The sequence below is a fragment of the Meleagris gallopavo genome, chromosome 22 (assembly GCF_000146605.3).
Source record: "Meleagris gallopavo isolate NT-WF06-2002-E0010 breed Aviagen turkey brand Nicholas breeding stock chromosome 22, Turkey_5.1, whole genome shotgun sequence".
In the NCBI taxonomy this organism is placed as follows: domain Eukaryota; kingdom Metazoa; phylum Chordata; class Aves; order Galliformes; family Phasianidae; genus Meleagris; species Meleagris gallopavo.
In genome coordinates, this window is record NC_015032.2 from 10,455,264 (window position 1) to 10,478,088 (window position 22,825).

Below are 22,825 nucleotides of genomic sequence, written 5' to 3' on the forward strand. Positions count from 1 at the left end.
GACTGCCACTCTGGGTCAGTTCTTGTATTTTTGGTCTGTGCTCACGGTGGATGGGATGATGCACAGGATGAGAGTTAAACTCGTGTGTCGTTTGTTACACCTGAGGTTACTGTGGAGTGATCCTTTGAGTGGTGTTTTGAAATTTAAAATGCAAACAAAACCCGCCTTATAATCAGGTTCCACGGCAACAGGTGAGAGCAGCAGCTGGAAGTTTTCCTCCCAGGACGGAGCCCTGCCTGTAGCTCAGCAGCACTGCTGTTACATGTTGCATTAAGGATCTACGAGGAAGCGGCTGTGTGCGTACCCTATAGCGAGGGGAAGCAGGGAACGTTTGTAAACGTTACTGTTCTTCTAAATGTTTCTTTGTGCATAGACAGATCCAGGGCTATTGCCACCTCTGGTAGGCGTCACAGCCCGGGTAGTCCTTCCTTTCCTCCCCAGTACAAAGCTACCAGAAGGGGAAGAAGGGCTTGCAGCTCGGTGTGCACCTGGCTCGGTAACACAGGACGCAGTGTTCTGCAGCAGCCCTACAGTAAGGAAACAAATATGCACATGCAGCAGAGAATGCCAGATTTCACTCAGGAAACCAACTTTCACTTCGAGCTTCCAAGCAGTCAGTGTAAATAGCAGAATGCTCAGCTTTTGAAAACCGCCACGAGCTTGGCACTGGCCCTTTGCAGTGACAATACGCAGCTTAAAAACTTTTGGACTCTCTTACAAATAAGTAACTCCATTTAAATCACAGAAGATGCGCTGCTGCAAATGGATGAGGACAAAGCTGTGCTTCTCCCCTGAGCTCCCCCTCCCGCACACAGCTGCTATCCTCAGCTTTTGTTAGGTGATGGTTTGTGTAAACCCATCGTGGAACGCAGTTGCTCTGATGATCTGTTAATCCTTGGTTTCATGCTAATTGGGAAGGTCGTATTTGGCTGACAGAATGGCTTAGAGACTGCTGCCTTGTTTTAAAAAAGTAGCAGAGAGTGGGCCGCTGCCACCCCGAATCCACACACACGGGACTCAAAAATGCCTCGGGGCCAGCAGGTCCCAGCACTGCGTGTGAAAAGGTGAAATCCTTTGGAACTTCAGTCCGTTGATCTTTTCCACCCGTGTTTTAACTCTCCTTGTTAATTGCATCTGATGAGAGCACCTGGGGAACTGCGGGGCCACGTGCTGGGTAGTTGAGCTGCTGGTAGCAGTCGTGTGTCTGCAGCGTCTGGTGTGCTGTTTATTGTATTGCATGGGAACGTGCAGAGCCCTGCTTCCCTTTGCTATTGTGAGAGGAGGAAAGATCGTCTTTTGAACAGTGCGTAAAGACTGCGAGGCAGAGCGGCAGCTATGGAATGTCAGCGTGGGTGCAGCGCTGGGGGGCTTGGAGCATCCCGAGCGGGGCTGGGACTTACTGAGCCTTGGGGGTCCAGAGGGAGCGTGACGGAGTTTGCTGACAGCTCTCACTGAAGCTGACGGGGTGTGAAAAGGTGCGGTGTTGCTTGGATGTGAAGCTTTCTTTAAACTCCCTTTCAAACGAGGACGTTTTGTTGGTGAATCAATGGGTGATTCAGCAGCAAAAGCAAAGGCTGAGAAGTGCCCAGGGGAGGGGAGGTGGGGAAGCACTGTAATAACGCGTGTGGCGTGGAGGTGCCGCAGGAGCTGGGTCGCTCCCTGTGACGTCTGTCCAGCTGTGGTCAAAAAGCTGTCTGCAGGAGGAGCCTGGTCTGTATGCTGGGATGCAGGAACGGATGAATCCTTGGAGATGACAGAACCCGGGTGCAAAGCTGCACCTTCAGAGTTTCCGCATGATGGTTTTAAAGCTACTTTGGTTCTTGAAAAACGCCACTGTTAGGTCTTGGTCCCAACAGCCCTCTTAGAGGGGATGCAGTGGCCCCTTACCTCCTGCTGCCTGCCACCTCTGGGCAGGGGTTTGCTGCCCTCTGCTCCTGGGGGCAGCTTTTCCTCCCCACCTCGTGGAGATGCACGGGCACTGCTGCCTCCCCGGGCTGCTGCACGTTCTTGCTGGTGCGGCAGAGGGGGAACCTTTCCCTACACCCCGTTTTCTCTCTCCCTGATACTGTTTGGAAGAACAAGCCCTGTGGTGTTTGCACGTGGGTCCCACAGCTCAGGCTGCTCAGTGCCTTGGCAGTGAGCTGAGCAGCCAGCCCTGCTCCTGCTGCGACACAAACAAAAACTACTGATTTCAGAGGCAGAATTCTGTTTCTGGAATGCAGCGCTTGCTGCTTTGCCCAGCCGCCCCTTTTCCCTCCCGGTGAAGTCAGAGTGTTGCGCTGTAGCATCACAGGCGTGGGCAGCAGTGCCTGGGACAGTGACTTCGCCACAGCAATGAAGGCACGCAGGGCCTGGGACTCTCCCAAAAAACCTTCATCCTGCGGGGACCGGAGCCCCGGTGCTGAGCCTCAGCCCCATGCAGCCCTGCTGCTGTCTGCAGCCCAGTCCCATCCCAGTGCTGCTGCCTGCTGTACTGATAACTTGATGGTGGGGCGGGGGGTAGAGAAATGTTTTTGCTCTGAGGAAGGCTGTGGGTGTTGTCTGCTTGGCACAGGGTGCCTGCTGTGCTCTCTCCCTGCTAGCAGTGTGAGCAATCTGGCTTTGCGTGGCCACGAAGCGCTGCAGTGCTGTGAGCAATGCCATGTGGAGGCACGGTCGTGTTGCAGCTTGTTGGTGTGCTTAAGTGGGGTTATTGACATCTGGAGCGTGGATCTTCCTTGGGAGGGTGAATATGAATGGTGAAAGTGCTCATTTAGACACAGTATTTCAGTGAAAGGCAAAACTAAAGTCATCTGAAGGCTGACTTTCAATGAACAGAAAGAGGGGGAGTTGTTTGCGAGACCTTAAAATTACACGTGCACATGAAATTTTTCTTGCTGCTTTCCCCACACCCCCCGGTGCCAATCTCAACACACCAGCTTCAGTGCTTGGCATGAGCTGTGAGGAGCTGCAGTGCTGTCCCTGCCGCGTGTTGCCCAGCAGCCGTGGCACAGATAAGGAGCGGATGTGTGGGGCAGCTGCTGCTGGAGCTGTGGGGAGTGGGGCAGCCCTGATCTTTGGCTGAAGCTTCGAGTACCGATGGTGATGTGAATCTCATTTCAAGCCTCGCTCTGTTTGGTGCTAATTTTGCTTTATTGCACCAATTTAAATCTGAATTATTCTTCTGAAAGCAGTGGGAGTGATGTCTTTGTGTCTGCCAAGAGGTGTGCTGCTCTACTGAGCCCTAAGGGGGGTGAGCCACACCAATATCTGAGTATGATGCAACAGAATCTGGGTGATGTGAGTGACACGTGAATTCCCACGAGATAAGGTGCAAAGAAGCATGCTGCTCCAAGTTCAGCTAGTCGCTGCTTTTTCCCTACCCCCCCAAGAGCGATGGGCCAGGATTAAGTGCCAGAGGGAACCTTAAAGCTCTGCAAACTGGACTTCCCAGTCGTCTCTGGTTCTGTCCCATGTAGATTCTTTGTGTGGCTGTGGTTGGTTGGCTGGTTGGTGTTTTTCAATAAACACTATGCTCAGCAGTTCTTGTGAAATTACTCCTTAAACGGAGTTTTCTCCAGGTTGTACAAAGCATTCAGCACAAAAAGCAGCAGCAGTCCGTGCTGAGGCTCTGTCTTCATTTGCACACTCTTCAGGCTGAGTTAATTTTACCATAAGTTCCTCCCAGAGCTGATGAGTCCCGTACTTGGGAAATGCCATCACTTTGGAGGAGAAAATGGAGTTCATCATCAAAAAGTAAAGGTGGCTTTGAACTTTTCCTTACATTCACTACAAACCCATCTGTGGAGGGTTTTGCTTTCGCGTTCAGAAGAATTCAGTAGTGAAAACTAACAGAAAACTCCTGAAATTAAGTCACAGTCGCTGAGTGTGGAAGCATCACTATGGGCTTCTCAGCTTTTGCACAAAGTGCAGTTGTCTCCGACCTGGCTCTGCATGCAATGTACTGCTCATGGGAAATGTTCCTGGTGTAGGGTGGGAGGTGGAGATGTTGGAGCTGTTATTTGAATACTTCAGTGAGGCACTCCTTGTGTGGCTGATACTGATTTCTGATCATCCGGTGCTTTCTTGTGCTAAACTTGTCACCAAAACTCATTGGGGTGATATGGACCCAAACAAGTGGCTTTTTATTTTAAGAACTTGAATTCAGCATTGGTTTCATGAAGCCTTTTTTTTTTTTTTTTGTTTGCGCTGGGATTTGATGTGTAAGAAATTTTTCTCTCCATTGAAAGCTGTTGCTCAACATTTTGGTTTTATGTGGGCTTACTTGGAAGAGGTTTCACGATGCGATGGTCTTGCTCCAGCTCATAGCTGATAAAAGTTGACCAGAATCACAACGCCCCAATTGGTGCTAATGGGTATAGTTGTCCAAATGAATAGGAAGGCCAGCAGAGAAGCTGATGTGCTGTGTGCCCTCCAGGTGACCCCTCTAGCTCAGGGCTTGGGTCGTGGGAGCCCACAGGGCAGCGTGGAGATGCTGGCAGTGCTTCTGTCCGTGTCTCATCTGCTCTCGAGCTTCCCTGGCTGTTAATCCAGTACTTTTCACAAGTATTAATTGCAGTTAAAAATAATTAAACAAATATTTACCTAATATCTGATCACAAGCAGTATATAAATATGCATATTTTTAATCCGTGATTGCTCAGCTTCTGTAATAATATTTATAGTCTTAAAGAGACCCTTCTTTTTCCAGAAGAACCGACTCCACATAAAACCAACAGCCCACCCTCTGGAGTTGCATACGCTCATGATGTCTTGGACTGTGGCCTCAAGCCATGCCCCCTGCCTTTTCCTAGCCTTTCTGCAGATCCCATGGGCAGATATGGACAGCCAGATAGCATAGGGACAGCACCTACACACCCTGCCAGCGCCGCAGGGGCCTCTGCTCCGAGTCCTAGGATTGAAATTACTTCATATCCTGAACTGATTAATTCAGGGGGTCCCTTCCGCAGCAGAGACACAAATGTTCTTTTGGTAGAACATCAGTCAAACTCAGCTACCACTAGCCCAAGGGTTACCCTGCCTGTCCCTGGCTTTGAGGGCTACAGAGAACCACTGTGTCTGAGCCCAGCTAGTAGCGGCTCTTCTGCAAGTTTCATTTCAGAGACAAATTTATCTCCTTGCACATCACCATGTGTTTCACCAAATAATGGTCCTAGTGATGACCTTTGTCCGCAGTTTCAAAACATCCATACTCATTATTCTCCTAGAACCTCTCCAATAATGTCACCACGAACAAGCATCACGGAGGAAACCTGCTTGGGACAGCATTCACCATCACCACGTCCCAACTCAAGGTCTTCATCACCAGGTGCAAAACGGAGGTACTCTTGCACTCAGCAGCCTTCCACCTCTCCACGACAGTCAAGGACCCCCTCTCCACAGTCCTCTCCACGCATCCCCCTGAGGGAAGACAGCTCTACGCTTACTTACACGCAGTTGTCCAGCGCTCCACTTTCCATGGATGCTATGAACAGCCTTCCTACAGATCCTTCCTGTGGTGTTCCCACCAAAATTTGGAAAACCAGCCCTGACCCTTCATCAATGCCATCCCACAAAAACAGCATTCCGTGCCACGTCTTTCAGACTGTTGACTTCCACGGGCCCTGCGAGCAGGAGGACAGGAGAAACTCAGCGCCAGAATCGATTTTGTTGGTTCCTCCGTCCTGGACAAAGCAACTGATGCCAGCAATACCTATCTGCAGGTATGTAATGCTTCTCATGGTTGTGGGTTCTCCGATGGTGTGATGCCCTATCCCGTGCACGGTGATCCTTAGGGAGTGTTTCCCTGGGCAGATCCTGCTGTAAAGCAGAGCTATGTGCTTAGGGACAGCAAAGGTTGATGAGAGTCCAATTCATTATGACTGCGAGGGATGAAAGATATGGGTTTGGAAGAAACATTGTTGAAGTGATTCATTGGTACCACGCCATGCAAAAAATTCACGTTAGTTTGCCTAACTGTATAAAAAGTGGAAGCAGCTCTGGTGGGGTCTTTGATGGGCAAATGTATCAGGGTTTTGAGAAGTAAAGTGCTGGAAGCTTCAACTTGCCTGTCTCTTGTGCCCAGCTTACCTGTCCAGTCTCTGCCGCCCCTCGAGTGGCCGCTCTCCAGCCAGTCCGGCTCCTACGAGCTGCGCATCGAGGTGCAGCCCAAGCCCCACCACCGCGCGCACTACGAGACAGAGGGGAGCCGAGGGGCCGTGAAGGCCCCGACTGGAGGCCATCCTGTGGTCCAGGTAAGGACTGGAGAGGAAATGCATGGGGAAAAATGAGCTGGCTTATGGGGGAAAGTTGTGCCGGGTGCTGACCCGGAAACAGGGAGCTCGTGGCTCTGTGTGTGATTGTGGATGTGCATGAAATGCCTGAAGTTGACGGTGGCGAGGAAGTTTGAGAAGTTGGTTTGGATTGGCTTATGAAATCTCAGAAACTGAACAAAAATATTTGCCACTTTTTCTGGGCTAAACGTTGAATTCCTGTGATCCAGCTCTGTCATAAGATATCTAGATGACCTAAATTCCAACTGAGCCCATTTTACTTTGAAAACAGGCTCTCTGTTGGATGGGGTTTTTTGAGATGCTCAAGATATAAAGATATCATGTTTGGCTTTCAAGCTCAGAGACCAACCAAGCTGAGATTTGAAATCAATAACAGATTATGTTAGATTTGCAGTACTGTGGATGAATGTTTCAGAGCCTTGATGCCCCGGATTCCTGCAGAACAAGTTCCCATGAAATGCAGGTCAGAGAACATCACCTGATTTGTGTGTGATTCAAGCACTCATTACATTATTTTCAGTCTAGCACCTGCTTTATACGTAACTTACCGATAGTTTTGCTCATCATCTATGGTAACTTGCTGCCTCCTTTTTGTTCTGGATATGTGACACCAATAGGAAATGGTACCAGATGTAATTGTGGTGTGATAAGGAGACAGGAGGGCATCAGAATTACATAGCAGTGGGGATGAGCTGAAGAAAACATTTGCCCTCTTTAAGACTTTGGCTATAGAGAGGATGTGTTGACCAGCTTTGCAACTCTACAGAGAAAGGATGAATGAGTTTAAGCAGGAGCTCCCTCCTGAATTGGGCTGATTTCTGTACAGGCACAAAATTTTCTGTCTCTGAGATTTTGCTTGTAGGGCTATTAAAAATTCTGGTTCTGGTCCTTACCCATGCTTGTGAGAAATCAGCAAACCAAATCCAGGCTGATAGGGATGAGGGTAACCAAATTTAGCCTGCAGCTGATCCATGGAAGGGCTTCTTCACTGTGCAAAGTCTGTGGTAAAGAAATGGCTGAGTAGCTGGACTGTAGCCGTTTGGGGCCACATCAGGCTTTTCTCTTGTTTCCTGCTCATTTCAGGCAGTATCCTTCAGGAAGGAAAGCCAGCTTTTGGTCAGGGTTGCAATGTATTGGTGTGATACTGCTGGTAACTGTATGGCACTTGTCTGACTCAGCTACAGCTACAGTTTTCAATAAGCAAAGTTGGGTCTATTTTACAGCTGTTTCCATTGCACTCATGACTTGCTACAGGAAGCCCAGGCCAGGAAAATGCTGATGTTTCTGCTCAGTTCTACGCATGTGATTAATACTAGTAATTTCACAGGGTTGAATTGTGCTTGACTTCAAAGATATGTTAAATATTACCCTGCAGGCTCAGCCCCTTTTAAAATCAAGCCATAAATTGTTAAATCAATGAATGCGTTTGCTTTGGTTGAGCTGGACTTGTGTATGTAAACTGGATACTTAAGGGTACAGCATGATAATAAATAGCAATCACCATATCACCATCAGATTTGCCATAACTTAATAGACAAGATTCCTTTTAATTTATAAATCTGACAAGCTCATAACACACCGTGGTGTGTTGGCAGCTCCGTGGATGTGTGAACTGTATATGCAGTCAGCACTCGGTTGTTTCTCAGTTGCTTACAAGCAATATCATTTACCTTTCCAAGATGTTCCTAACCTCTGGGTGTTTATTGCAGTGAATGAGTTTCTTGTCACATGGGTAAATACAAGTGTTTTGTTTCCTTCCTGTAATCAATATTAATCAAAGGGGATTTATATTTTCTGTTGGAGACAGGAACTGATATTCCTAGTTTTAACATAATTTGCCATCAAGCTTAAGGATCTTAAACTGTGAAATCAAAGATCCCTGTTAAAGTCTCCCAAGCAGATGTGCCTCCGCACAGCTGTGTCTGCATATGGGGGAAATATGGACAGTTTCTTTATGAAGGCTTATTATAAACCTGGAAGTATTTGTTGGATCTCTGTTCACTTGAATGTAACAGAGTTCATATGGGTACGGAGCACTGAGATAGTTGCACCTGTGCGGTTTATGACATCTGAAACTCATGAAGGCTAGTAAAATCCAAAGCTTTCATGTCGTAAGTTATTTGGCTTCAAGGCTTTTTTCCTTCTTCCCCCTCAGTGCATTTTAACTTTTGTGTTCCAGTCAGATTCCAATATTACAGCCACAGACAAAATGAACCAGAAGAGATTTCTAGCACTGTGCAAAGTGCACATGAATTTCAGGCAACCAATCACAAGGAAATTGAATTACATTACTTTTCAACAAGCTGTGTCTGCTTTCAGCCCCGTTGCAGAAATGCAGTGCTTGCCTGGGGATGACAGGGCTGCACCATTGCAGCCTTCAGACTGGCGCTGGGGCCTGGGCGTGCTTTTGAGATGTCATTATTGAGCACACCAACCACTCTTGGGTTGGTTGGGGGTTTTTTGAGCACTCAGATCCCTCCGTGCCAACCTTCTCAAGTCCAGCACCGTCTCTTAAACTTTTGGACTTACCACTGAGAAGCCAAATGTGCCCTGGGTCCCTGAGCCCCACCACAGTGATGGTGTTCATAGAAAGAGTGACCATCCCATTCGTGTTACTGTGTTTTGCACTGCTTTTGATAAGTTGCTATTCATCTGTTTTGATTACTTTTTCTAAAATATAATATATATTTTTTGTAATTTCCTGTTAAATTAACCCTTTGTGTGGCTCATTATGCAACTGAGCCTTCTGGAGGAAGAAATGCAGGCTAGTTTTCACAACTTTGTCTTGGTCTGCAATATTTATTTTTTGAAAACTAATTTTGCATGCAAGTTTCTTCTTTTGGGTGCTCTGAAGATACAAAGCAGCAGATCTCACATCCTCCAGGCCTTATCTTGTGGTTTATCTTTCTGATGCTGCTTCCTCCTCTTCACATGTCTAGCCCCGAGAGTTTGTGCTCTGCACCAGTTGTGCACTCCAACTTTGGCGGGAGAAGAGTCCGATTTATCAAAGTGACAATTTAGATGGGCCAGGCAGAAGAGGCCATTTGCTTTGTTTACCTGGGGAAGGAAGAGAGAAGGCATTAATCCCATTTAATGTTCACAACATCTAACTTCAGAGATCATCTAGAGACATGGAGAAGTAAAGGCTCCCAGTTCAGTTCTGAATCACTCTATGAAGGAAACTACAGCTTGCTGTCAACTAAAGTGAAACTTGAGCCTTTTAGAGATGTAAGTTGAATGCCAACATTTTGCTAGTCTAAGTGTCCCCTGGATGTCAGATCACTGAGAACAGCAAGGAAATCCGGAGTGGCAGGGACAAAGCAGAAGCTTGCACGCATATACCAAAACACCAGATAGGTGTTTTTCTCCTTTGCACGTGGGAAAATGTGGCAGTAAGAACCTCTGTGCTTTAGGGAGACAGATTTTCAATTCTTCAGCAAAGGTGGTGATAAAAAGAAATGACCTATTTGATAGGAAAGGCTGGGTATGAATGAGCTTCACCCTGTGGTCAAGAAGAGTCTCTGATCCCTTAAAAGCCATAAAAATTTAGAAAGCTCAGCAGTTCTGTATTTGTCCCATTGCTTTGCATGAAGGCAGACTTTTTTCGTGATTGAACTGAAGTTATAGGTAATTGTGTGATATTTCGGGGAGTTCTAAGTAGAGCCCTTGTCCTTCCTTCAAGGCCAGAGAAAGGAGAAGGAAAAGCTTTAAAGGAAGATGAGCAGTTGATTTGTGCAGGTCATTATCCACGCGCTCTGGATAGTTGGATCTGTGCTTGCTTCATTAGAAATAGTTGTGTTCTGAAACACTTAGGTTCTTGTAGGTGGTCAGATAGATAAATGTGTGCTTTACTGCTGCATTCACCTAAAGCAATTGAGAGCAGTGACAAAGGGTGTCAGTTTCCATTGTGCATCTCCCACGGTCCATAGAGAGGCCGAGAGATATTATTTTGTTAAGAATCTGTTTGAGAAACTTGTTTCTAAGTTTTTTTTTTCCCAGTTGCCCATGTGTTTTGGACTTAGCTTGCTGTAAGCAGTCCGTGGGGAAGCTGTGTTTTACACAGCTCTTCAGCACAGTAATTTGTAGTAATTTTCTCAAAGGAGTGTGCCTAACTCTGACATTTTGTTTTTCACTGCCATCTTGGCAAAGCCTTCCCCTGATAGATTGCTTCTCTAATTTATCTTTACAAAAGGCTCGATTCTTTCTGAATGAAAACAAGCACAGAAGCAGTCAGTAACTTCTTTGCATCTCTCATTTAGTTTCTCATACTCTCCCCATGTTATTAAGTTTTTCATCTACAAAGCTGCCATTTTCCACTGCTAGTATCAGATAATTCAGTCAATTCAGCACAATCTGAGACTGCGATTTGCAGAAGTATCCGAGCACGCTTGTTCCCGGGGCTCTGATTTATAAAGGCAGCACCTGGTTCATGGCGCACAGCCTGAGCCGTACGGACTGCCATGGCCACGGTTGGCATGGCCTGGACCTACCCCGCGTTCAGGGGCACCGGGAACCTTTGCAGAGAGCTGTGGTGTTTCATCTGTGAGGGCGGCATCAGAGGACAGGATGGGAGCATGCCCTTGCCTTGTAGCAGCATTGCAGTGGGCTGGGTGCTCATCAGGAAGTGGCAGTCCCACACTTGGGCCCTGCTGTGCTGCAGACCCCAGCGATACTGCGCACGTTCCCCAGGCAGCTTTCTTCTGCCTCCTCGGGGCCCTCACCCCATGTGGGCACAGAGGCAAGCTCTCTGCGACTGCTTCCCCTGCTGCTAAGTGCTGGGGTCAGGGTTGAGTTGAAGGCAGTCGGTTAAACTGAGCAGAAAGGCTGAGAGAGAGAAAATTGCATGGGATCTGTGCTTCAGGCTGGAGCACCTGGGCCACCTTGTTCCCCCATTTCCTCCTCGGAGCAGAAGGAACCTCAGGCAGTCTGATACCAGAGCCCCTGCCTGCTGCCAATGCCCTGAAATCACCTGGGAGCTGTAGTTATTTAAAGCTGATCAGGTCCTCAGCCTCCTCTGTTCTCGGCACAGAGAACATCAAAAGCTGTTGGTGGTTTCTCTGACTGAGCCCCAGGAGCCTCCAGCCGGGCAAACAGGCGCAGGGATGTCCACGTCAGCCTCGTTTCAGAAGCCGAGGAGAGGGGTAACCTGGTATGAGCTTCCATCCCACTGCCACAACTACATCTTCAGTAGGGTTTGACTGTAGCAGCACAATGAAAGGCATTATCGAGCACTGAGCTTCGTGCGGTGCTGTGCTGCTGCCCAGGTGCAGCAGTGCTGGCCCAGCATGGCAGTGGCACAGCAGCACAGCCCGCCTTCCCCTGGGTGGTCACTTTTAAAACTGTTGTGACTTTCACTGCCTCTTTATTTATTTATTTATTTATTTATTTATTAAAAAGAAGCGGTAATTGTGGAGTTGTTAATGGAACACACAGGAGCTGCTTTACAATGACAAACGTATGTTCACTTTCCTTTTATATTTGAATTTTGCCCTATGTGTTTTCTTGTGGTTTCCAAGTCAAAGAAGACTTTGTTTTCTAGTCTAGGCTTCCCATGGGGTTCTGGCTTGTAAATGTGTGTGACTTCCAACAGTCAACTAATTGTTTTGCTTATTAGTGAAACCAGAGCCTTTGATGGAAACTCAAAGCCAAATCACAGCTTGCTATCGTAATTTACCCTCCCACAAGCAGGGCTGGATGGATTCTGTGCAGGGAGCACACGGAGGTAGCTGAGTTTGGCCTTCTCTGCCTGTCCTCCTGCTCAGAGAAGGGGAAGTTGGAGCTCTGGGATGAAGCTGGGTGCTGGTGCTTGTACTTCTGTAGAATTTGGCCTCTGCAGGCTGTGCTGGGCGCGTGCAGCAAGGCTGGCTTGTGCTGTGCCATGCTTCTCTGTGCTCTTGTCGCCTTCGCTTCCTTCTTGTAGCAAAGGGAAGCCTTGCACAGGCTCCTGGCTGCTGTTGGACCTTGAGGATTCTGCCCCCAAATCACCATGTATGACAAATTGTGTGTTTCATGCCTAATTTACCTGCAGGATTACTGAGCTTGTTTGCACAACTGTGATGACTGTATGAGTGCTGAGCTGTTGGTTCGTGCATCCATTTACTGTGGTCACACTTGCTATCGCAGGGATTGCTGTGCGCTTCTGAGAATGCAGAGCTTGGTTTTAGATAAGTCTGGGAAACTCTCTTCAAAATGAATATCCCATCAAATGCAAGGGCAGATGAGTTGGTACCCTCACACTGTCCTGGTATATACTGGTAGCATGACTGTACCTTGGGATCTATCTGAAAGTTCACTGGTGCCACTGAGAAAATGAAAGTTCTAGATAATTTAGAGGCGAGGTAGGAAAACATGGACTGGTCTGAAATTGGCTTCTGTTGGCAGAACTGGACTGAATAATAGGGAATATCAAATACAGTACTTAATAAGCCAAAATTAGAGGAAGAGCTGACTCGTGCATTTGCTAATGCAAAAAGAGAACTACTTGATGACAGTGAGGGTGATTAGCTACTGAGAAAATTTACCAGAACATGAACCACATTCTCTGTTGCTTAAAGTCATTAAGCTGAGTCTGTCCCAATGAAAGGTGATGTGCTGAGTGAGGGGTAGCAAAGCTGAGGCACAGAGAAGCAACAACCTGCCTGTGTTACAGAATGGCCTGTGTTGAGGCAGTGAGGAACTAAAGCCTGCTTTGACCCTCAGTTGCTTCCTCCTGTCTTTTCTGCCCTGGACTTCTATTTTAAATCCTGGTAAGCCCAGTTACATATTGGGAGCCTGGTTGTCATTTATGGTGAGGAGCAGCACAAATGAGATTCAGTCCTTGGAAATTTCCTTATGGTTTCTGTTCTTTTGCTATGTGCCAAGTACATCAAATTGAACAGAAACGTGACAAGTTTCAACTTTATTGCTCAATGTCAGCTGTAATGAAGGCAGACGAGCAAGCTGCTACGTGGTATGGTGTCTGGAGGAGGTCTTTTGTTAATTACTGACAGCTATTTGGTATGGTGCTCTCCCTGAGACAGCACGCTTTTCCATCTTGGTCAGAATATTGTTGAATAAAGGCTCCCTAAAGAATCCTTGGAAGTGTCGCAGCTAGAGAGTATTAATGATGGGAATTAACGATCAAATCCAAAACACAAAGTTCCTTCAACCAGGAAAGAAACTGACCAGGCACTGCGGAAGAGCTGTGGCAAGCAGGGTCTGTTCAGACAAGCACATCTTCCTCTGCTCTGCTGCACGTTGTCCTAAGATGCTTGCTGGCGTGGAAAGCAGCCTCTAGGCAGATGCAGTGTGAGCAGGGAAATAATTTCTGGTGTCAGAGCCCTCAGGGCACAGGCTTAGCTCCGCAGCCTCTGGCTGCTTCAGGAGGAAGGTGGGAGTTGGGGGAGTGGGGCTCCTTCCTCAGGCAGCCGGCACTCAGCCTGCATGCTGCCCTGTGTGCGCCCAGGGGCGATCCTGTGAGTGCTTTCTTATCTCCTCGTGTACAGCAGGAAAAGGGAAGCAGTAGGAGGAAGCGATTTCTCACGCGGCTTTCTATTTGCTTCTAATTAAGCGCTGCCGGTTGAGCTCTGTTTTCCCATTTTCCACCAACGCCTGATGGTGGCCCCTCTGAATCACCACGGCCACACACATGCACACCCCTTTCAGTGGGAAGCTGAAATGACTTCCACCAGGAGATAGCAAGTAGAATGCAGCAGTTAATAGACTGAGCCTTGTGTTACAGTGAGCTGAAACAAGCAGAAGAGCTGATTTATTTCAAACAAATTAATTCACTAGGCTCGATGTCCTTATTCCCCAATTTTATCCTCTCCTCCTGGCAGTAGCTTGCGTTGTCTAGACAGGAAGATGTGCAAAATCATCTTTAAAGATGTGTAGCTTTATATCCCCCAGGAGAGAAAGGCCTCAATTCTTGACAAGCAAAGCTCTGTTCGGATGAGTGGGAAACAGATTATTCCCTTCGACTCTCAAAGGCCATCAGTGTCTGTATCACGCAGCCTGCATCACGCAGGTCCTCAAAGGGCTCTCCAGAGATGCCTTTAAGACTTGCAGGTGCTCCTGCTGCTGTCTGGCAAAGCCCATCGCTGTTTGCTTGCAGGCCAGGTATTTGGCTTGTAGATGTGCAACTTGAAGTCCTGAAGAATGAAAAAAGCAAATGCAGAAACTTTCAACATTAGCAGAAACCAAGATCTTGTAGCTGATGAGAGGAGTTAGTGCTAATTGCGGAGAGGTTGGCAAGCCCTGCAGTGAGGCACAGCGTGGCAGGGATGAGTGCTCACTGTAGTTACTGCCTGTAGGGACTGGCATGTCACTGCTCCTGGCTGCTTTGGAGTCCCTGTTTAAGAACAGTTATCTCCCTATCTGCCCTTCCTACTTCCTGATAATAATATGGTTTTATATAAACTGCAGTAATATTTAAATTCAAGTAAATACGTGCAATATTCAAAAATCTGAGTTCCAAAGGTTTCTCTGAATTCCCTGTTTGTATGCATACGTTGTACCTGTGGCTGAGCACCTACAGAATCTTTAAGGAATTCACCTTGCTGACTGCTGTCAGTGTATCACTCCGTTCCCAGACAGCATAAGCAAGCAGTGCTGCAGGCTTTGCTTTGCAAAGAGATTTGCTATTTACACAGTGCTGCAGAGGTGAACCTGTGTTTTTAAATCACTGTAGCCAGAGGTTATGCAGACTGTGGAGCTGCGGGGTTTGATTCATCTGAACACACTGAGTTAGGGACTGATTTAGACTTGAATTTCAAACTTGCTCTGTGAGCGTTATGTATTCAGGTCTGCCTCCTCTGTTTATAAGATCCGAGTTCTGAAATAATTCAGAAATACATTCAGAAAATAATTCAGAATGATTCAGGAAAAATAATGCCTTCTCTCAAGTGCCCGATGCGTGCTCTCAGCGTCTGCAGCTGCCAGTACTGCCTCAGGAATTGTTTGAGCGGGTGACTGGGCTGCCCATACACAGCTGCTAATGGCACATCTACTTGTGTTTTGCACGTGGAGTTGCATGTGCCATTCTGAAAATGGCAATTAACTACCCCTTCTCCCAAATTTGACTGCTCTTGATCTATGGATGGAGTGCAGAATGGAGGAATTTTGTTTATGCAAAGGTGAGCTGATGATTTTAATCATACCACAAATTTCCATTTTGTTTAGAAATCCAATCGTAACAGCAAAAACCGAACAAGAAAAGTCTCCTTGTTTTCTGAATGATGTTATTTGTTTATCTGACGAAGTGCTTTGCATTTCCTCAGGTCACAGACCAGCCCGTGTCTGGCCATGTTAATATTATAAGAGTTATGCAAAAGTAAAGTTTAAGAAAAATCTTTCAACTGAAAGAAATAGGATCTTAAAATCCCAAAATAGAGTATGGAAAGGTACACATCATGTCTGGCTTCTCTTTCCCCTTGTGGCAAATGTGACTCAAAGGAGTTGGTTTTTTTCCAGCTCGATCTGTATACAGTTTGGGGGAGTTTTATTGTGAATAGCTCACCTTATAATACACAAACATATTTCCTTCCAGAGTTCTCTATTCATAAAGCTTTCTCAATTCTTACCCTCTCGAAACTGAAATTCAGGTTTTTTTTTTCGTTGTTTTTTTTTTTTTTTTCCATTACTGCAAGAAGTGAGAAAGGCAGTAAGACAGCACCTTGGTGCAGGGCTGATCCTCTGCCCTCATCCCTGCTGCGCTCCCACTCCAGCTGAGCAGCACAGCATTGCGCCCTGCCCTTGGGCAGCTGCAGCTCTGCCGTGCCAGCTGTGCTCTGCCCTTCTGAGGGATTAGCAGAGGAGTGGGACGAGGCGTTAGAGGAGCTTGGTTGTTGCTAAGAGAGGAAAATGAACTTCACAGTTACTATTTAGAAACTTCACTTCTCCATAGGGTTCTTTGAGAGTCTCTTTGTGCCCTCAAAGGAAAGTCAGCTTTCTGCTAAATTGTGAGGTAGATGCCTAGCAAGTTAGTGGCAAGTCTTGGTGTAAAACTCTGGCCTTCATGTGCCTGCAGCAGTTCTGTGGGCTGTCCATCCCCAGTTCTGTTCCTAAGTCATCCTGGTGTATTCTTGGTGTATGAGTGGCAGATGGAAATGCTTATGCCAAATGATCACCTGTATAGTCCTTTAAAATGTAAAATATAAGCAGTTAACTCAAGATAAGGACATGCATTTTTTAAATTAGGATGCAGAACATTTTTATATATCTTTTTTTCATTGTATTTGATTTATATAATGCTATTTTGATTTACAATGATGTCATCCCAAAGCATTGCCGGGGTGCCATAAATTACCAACTAATTACTTTACTTTCTTCCACTGATGAAACTGTTTATTTAAAATCTGGTCCTGTGAAGGACGAGGTTTTTTATGATGTGTTTTACTGCTCTCGACCCTCAGGTGACACAAACTTTGCCATATGAACAGACAATTGACTCCTCTTTTTTTTAAGCGTTTAGGTGGGTGTACACCTATGTATAAGTATGTTATTAGAAGACCAGGAATAGTTTTACCTTGGGAATGTGCTCTATACGTGAACAAAGCCACCGCTTACGATTAATTTTCAAGATGGTCAGTATTAAAACCTGTGTATGGAGCCAGTTCTGCTGTAGCTGCTACTGACTGCCCTCACTTGGGGAAATTTTCCTTTGTAATGTGTTACCTGTTTTCCTCTGTTCCAGTCTCCCAGTGATAACTCTGGGCTTGGCAAGTTCATAGGTGGAGCAAATGCTGCATTGCTGTCACTGCAGCCATTCTCCAGCCCAAGGCATCCTTTCATCGTCCTTGCTGGGTCCACAACGAATTGTGCCGTCAGGCATGATGATAACTGTGCTCAGTACTTAAAAAAAAACTCCTCTCTTCTCTTTCTCTTCTCCCCTTGTAAAGACAAGATGACTTTTTGTCATACAATGGCTTTTTGCTGAAGGCCAGGAAATCCTGGATTTTGAAAGAGCTGTGCTTAGGCTGCATTTCAGTATCGCTCCTGGAGGACCTGGGCTTAGTGGGCCTCCTCATGGGTAAGCAGGGGATGATTCGCACACTCAGGTCTGTTCCCAATAGACTGCCGTCCAGACCTCTGTTGCCTTTTGCTGTCTTTTTGCCTCACTCTGCTTCTTTCTGAACCTCCTCATGGCTGCCATCATATTTAGCACATTCTAGGCAGCGTTGCTCCTCCAGTACCAACAGCTCTTGTGCTTGGAGCCCAGCTCTGCTCCTCCTCTGCCTCGCTGCCAATTGGCACGTAGGCTCAGAGCCTCAGACCCTAAATTCCCTCCTAACAACGTAGCAGAGTGCTTGTGTGAGTGAGTTATTGTAGATGTCTGAGCTGCGTCTGGGCTGGGTTCTGAGGTTCTGCCATGCATGACCCGTGCTTAAGTCTGTTGGCTTCGACGGAGCTTTAGGTTGTAAGGTCTCTGGGGCACGGACATCATCTTTGTGTGCCTTGCAAATATGTGTGAGATGAGTAATGATAGCTTAGCAGAGTGAGTGTCGCTTTACATTTGCCATACTGGAGGAAGGTTGCCAGGATCGTGTTGATGCTGCATGTGGTCCCCTTCCGGGGGGGATTAGTCCTTCTATGCAAAGATACCTCCTGCTGACTGCTGAAAAGGAAAAAGGAGGAGAAAAAAGAAACGTTTGCCATAATTACCATTAGCTTAATCTTCCTTTTTTTGTGTGATCTTCTAGTTCTATTTGCTTTGCACAGCTTCATCAAGTTGTTGTATGTGGATAGAATAATTGAAAACAAATTTGGTGTGTCTCAGACTATAACGTTCCCTTTCAGCTAGATCACTAGCTATGTGGTAGATAAATGTCTGTTTTTCATTTTTGGTTATGTGAGAAATTTAGGATGATTTGATTTGTAATTTTGAATGTTAATGAAGAAGAAGATATTTCTTTGTCTCCTGGCCTACAAAGAAATTCTGGCTTTCTTGCTTCTCTTGAAGCAAATACTGTTTAGGAACATGTTATTTATTATAGAAGGGTTTCTTTATGTCTTTGAACTGTAGAGGGTCTTACCTCTAATTCAGCCAAGTCCTCTCTGTGTCACAAAACAAAAAGACCGTCTCTATCTGTACAGATAGTATTTAATGGAAGGGATAAGCAGTGGCTGAAGGCAACATCCTTCCCCGGCAACTGGGGGAAGGATGAATTTCAATGAGCAGGGAATCAACCCCACATGAGTGAGTTTGGAAGAACGAGAACATGTGTATTTTTAAGACTATTAAAGAATTTTGCAGACTGAGAGCTTTGTAGGGTGGAGATGTAGATGTTAACAGAGAACATCCTCCCTCGGGGAAGAAGGTGGTGGGCAGAAAATACAGAGCTGTGAGCAGACGGTGTATGTGAGCACAGTGAGGCAGTGGGTGGTGCATTTCAGCAGCGGTGACGTGAAAGACAAGCCGCATTCCTGATGGCCATGCAGATTTTTATGAGTGCAGCTTGCAGGCTCCCGTTCATCACTGGCAAAAATGCACAGCTAATGATGATGACTAAGTTGGAAAATACAGTGTTTTGTAGCCAAGACTTTACTCTATCAAGCAGTGTCATTGCACTCTTTGTATCTGTGGTAGTTTCCATGGAAATAAATAGGAGGCATTACTTTTGGAGAGGCTTACTTTCTGATCTCCGTATCTGTGAGCATCTCAGTACCTCTGCTTCGTTTCCTGAAACGAGGGTATTGCAAGCTCTGTGTGTGATAACTGATTTTGAATGTCTTGCCAGCTTCACGGTTACATGGAGAACAAACCCTTGGGTCTTCAGATCTTCATTGGGACAGCAGATGAACGGATACTCAAACCTCATGCTTTCTATCAAGTCCATCGCATTACAGGAAAAACTGTCACCACCACCAGCTATGAAAAAATTATTGGCAACACCAAAGTTTTAGAGATCCCACTGGAACCCAAAAACAACATGAAAGCAACGTAAGCAAATTTCTTTTTATTAGCAAAGTTGTGGATGTTAAATTCTTCCTCCCATGGAAAGCAGGAACTTGGATGGATAAAGATGTCTGTCCTGGAAAGACTCCCCTTTCCAAAGCATTTGGATGATACGTGCATGTGAGGCCCTTTTTACAAAAGCTTGAGCAGACAGTTACGGGTACCTGGGAGAAAGCTGATAGCAGGGTTATCATTCACCAGCTAAGCACACGCGTGTTTTTGTTATTTGCCCCGGTTGCTGCAGTAACTGTACGGTAATTGCCTGTTGTATCCAAAGTCAGAATGGTTCGGTATGGCACTGAGGAAAATGAGACTCAGATCTCAAGTCCTTATGCCACAGGGATGCGAACAAGGAGCAGTAGACAGCGGAAGAAAAGCATACATTTCATTTTACAACAGTTAATGGAATAGAAAACATCTCTCCTGAGCTCAGCCAAGTGCTCTGGCCATGAAATTGCACTCTCCTGTTGTAATAGGTTACCAGAAAAGCAAGTACAGGCACATCTTTTCTGTATTATTCCTTGCAGTTTTATGGAGGCAGAGGGATGAAGTGGGCACCAGTCTGAAACTTTGGGCTTGAATGTGTGCCAGACTGCATGAGAGTGATTGCTCTGCAGAGGGAAGAGCTGTGTCTCCATCCTTCGGAGGATACTGACAAACTTGGCAGAGAGGCTTTGTTTTTAAGCCCCCCTGCGTCATTGCAAAATCCACGTTCTTTCTTTATATAGCTTCTCTTATAGAATTTATACCTAATTTCTCCCTTTCCTCTAAGCCTCTCCTTCCCTCTACATCCAAAGAAGTAAATAAAAGCCTGCATTTCAAATTTAAGCAGCCAAGTGCTAAATGGAACATGACCGTCTCTTCCTAACAAGTAACCCTGGAATAATAAACCCCTGCATGTAAGCAGCGGTGAGGGGGTAGGAAACTGAGTTGGATTTATCCTCCCAAAATGTGATTTTCATTCATATGGAATGTGTGCTATCTTTCAAATGGATACAAAAACATTTTTGCAGTGCCTGTTAATACCAGCACTCACTGCACCCTCTGAGCTGAAGAACTCAGATCCTGTAACTATGTATTGGCACTTGCCCGGGCTCTGCTGTAAGCAGGCAAGTTTGCAATGCTACAGAGGGCTCATTCGAAGTCAGCCTGCAGATAAACGCGCAGCGTTAAGCAGCAGCGCTGGGTACAGCGGCCCTCATCCCCCACTGCCCCCTCCTGCTCCTGTCAGCCTCCCGTTGTGCGGGGCTTTGGTGAGTGGGAGCAGAGAAGAGTTTCTTTTTTACCGGGTTGTGCCCGCTCTAAACGGCCTGTATGTTTGGCAGCATTGACTGTGCGGGGATTTTGAAGCTGAGGAATGCGGACATCGAGCTGCGTAAGGGTGAGACGGACATCGGCAGGAAGAACACCCGCGTCCGGCTTGTCTTCCGCGTGCACATCCCTGAGTCCAGCGGCCGCATCATCTCTCTGCAGGCTGCATCAAACCCCATCGAGTGCTGTAAGTACCCTGAGATCTGCTGGGAACCAGCATGGGTGTGCGGCCGGGGTGCTGTTTGCATCGTGCTGTTTGTGCCCTGAGGAGCGGTCTGTAGAGTGAAGCTGCAGCCAGAACTTGTTATCTGCAAGCTGGTGGTTGGAGGCTTGGAATCCGGACCTGGGTTGGGTCCCACCTCTCTGATGGGAGCACAAATGAAATGGAGTGCAGGTTGGGTTTAGAGGCTTGGGCCCATCCTGGCTGTTATCTTTGCTGGGTGATAGAGGTGCTAAGGTGTGTGCTGCTCGGTAGGCTGCAGTTGAAGCAGGGAAAGCCCAGGCTATTCTGGTATTCCCCTGAGAGACAGAAGAAAAGTCACAGTTTTGATTTCTAGGGGCATGTTCTATAAGCGTGTAAGTTGAGAAACCTGCACCTCGCACTTGTTATAACGTACTGGATCCTGAGAAAGAGAGGCCTCCAGCAAGGTGCCCCAGGGTCACAGTCATTTCTGGAAGGGCTCCACCCACTCTGCTGGTTTACATGCGTCCTGTGATGCTTTTTGTTGGTAAATGGTGTCTTTTCTGAGGCGTGGGGATTTCACAAATACAAAATGAACAGTTTTCCTCTTCCTTTGCTGTATGATTCACCCCTTTAGCAGAACCAGTCTTGCCATAAATCATGTTAAAGTCATTGAAAAGTTTCTCATGTGCATTTTATTTATTTATTGAGGTGCAGGCTTACTTAAATAACAACTACTTATAACAGGAGAGGAGACAACTTTGGATGGAAAATCAAGTCAAACTGTAACTAGTGAATCATTGAAAAAAAAGAAAAAGAAAAAGAAAAAAGAAGCAACCAACCAGTAGAAATTAATTTTAAAAAGAAAGCTAAGGAGATAGTGATGGATATGTACATCCTCCTGGCAATTTTTGTGAGAGAATGCCAACTATCAGAGTGTTTTACCATCAGAGCTAAGCTTCTGGGCACTGTGACGGGAGTGAAGAGCAGTGAGAGTAACTACCAGCTGTCTCCAGGGGAGACAGGATTCTCTGTGTGACCAAATGACTGAAATGATAGTGGCCCCAGGTGTGTCCCTGCTGAAACAAAGGTCCTTGTGCTAGAGGAAACATTCAGTAAACTGCACATTCTGTGGGCAGGAAAGGAATTGCAGGAAAGGATCACCTGGTTTCTTCCTTGGTTTCTTTTCTGAGTGAAAATAGCCTATTTTTCCTTGTAACGGGGACCTCAGGTGGGGAAACTGTGGGTGCAACAGGTAGGGCAGCTGTGCAGACAAATAGCACAGGTCCGGATGGATGGTCCCTGGGTTGTGCGTGAACTCACCAACGACACCACAGTTGTTCCAAACCCACTTTCACAAAGACTGAGCTGAGCAGTTCTAAGACCCTTCCGCAAACACACACTGTATTTGTGCCCATCACTGATGAGCATTCAAGCAGAAATCCAGTCATGGTTTACAGAATAAGATCACGTTTTCTGAACCATACATGCACACCTAATTTGCCTGTGCAATGACTATTTGCACCAGCTTGTTTAAGATGTCTAGGCATTCATTCTGAGATGTGCTTACTTAGATGAGTCCTAGAGGCGTAAAAAGGCCAAAGGTGAAGATACTATTCAAGTGGCCTATTTATAGCTTTCTTATAATTAAATAATAAGTTTATTATAATTAAATCGAACATAAGAAATGTTAGGCAGATAAGAAAGCATGTACAGAGATGTATTTTCCTGAACTCATGGAAGTAGTGTGAAGTGATCTGGAGAAGTAAGCCTCTTCCATTTAGAGTGTGTTACATATTTACAGGGCTTTTGCATTTAAGTAGCGCTTCCTGATGGCAGCCCAGTTCTGGGAAGATGGTTAAAACCATGGGTTGGCTCAGCCAGCACTGCTAACGCAGACTGAATCACACCAGAGATGGCAGTCAGATTTCTCACAGTCTGCTCACATCGCAGTGCTCAGATAAGCTCAGGCAACCTGACAAACTGTGGAATAGCAGGAGCACGCTGGGGCTCCGAGGTGTTTCCTCCTTGCATCCCAGTTTCCTCCTTTCCGTGCTGCTGGGATTCTCTTTTTCACCACTGTTTGCTTTTTGTTTTCTTGGCGTGGCCGCGTGGGAGCCCTTCTCC

At 46.4% G+C, this 22,825-nt stretch overlaps 1 protein-coding gene across 1 annotated transcript in view; it reads left to right on the forward strand.

Annotated features, from left to right (window-relative positions):
- Nucleotides 1-4,667: 4,667 nt before the first annotated feature.
- NFATC2 (nuclear factor of activated T cells 2) overlaps nucleotides 4,668-22,825 on the forward strand; it is a 45,563-nt gene continuing 27,405 nt past the window's right edge. Inside the window, exons 1-4 of the mRNA XM_031556555.1 lie at nucleotides 4,668-5,702; nucleotides 6,065-6,233; nucleotides 18,989-19,191; nucleotides 20,532-20,704. Of these exons, the coding sequence (XP_031412415.1) occupies nucleotides 4,810-5,702; nucleotides 6,065-6,233; nucleotides 18,989-19,191; nucleotides 20,532-20,704 (1,438 nt within the window). The 5' untranslated portion in view covers nucleotides 4,668-4,809. The remainder of the gene's footprint in view (nucleotides 5,703-6,064; nucleotides 6,234-18,988; nucleotides 19,192-20,531; nucleotides 20,705-22,825) is intronic.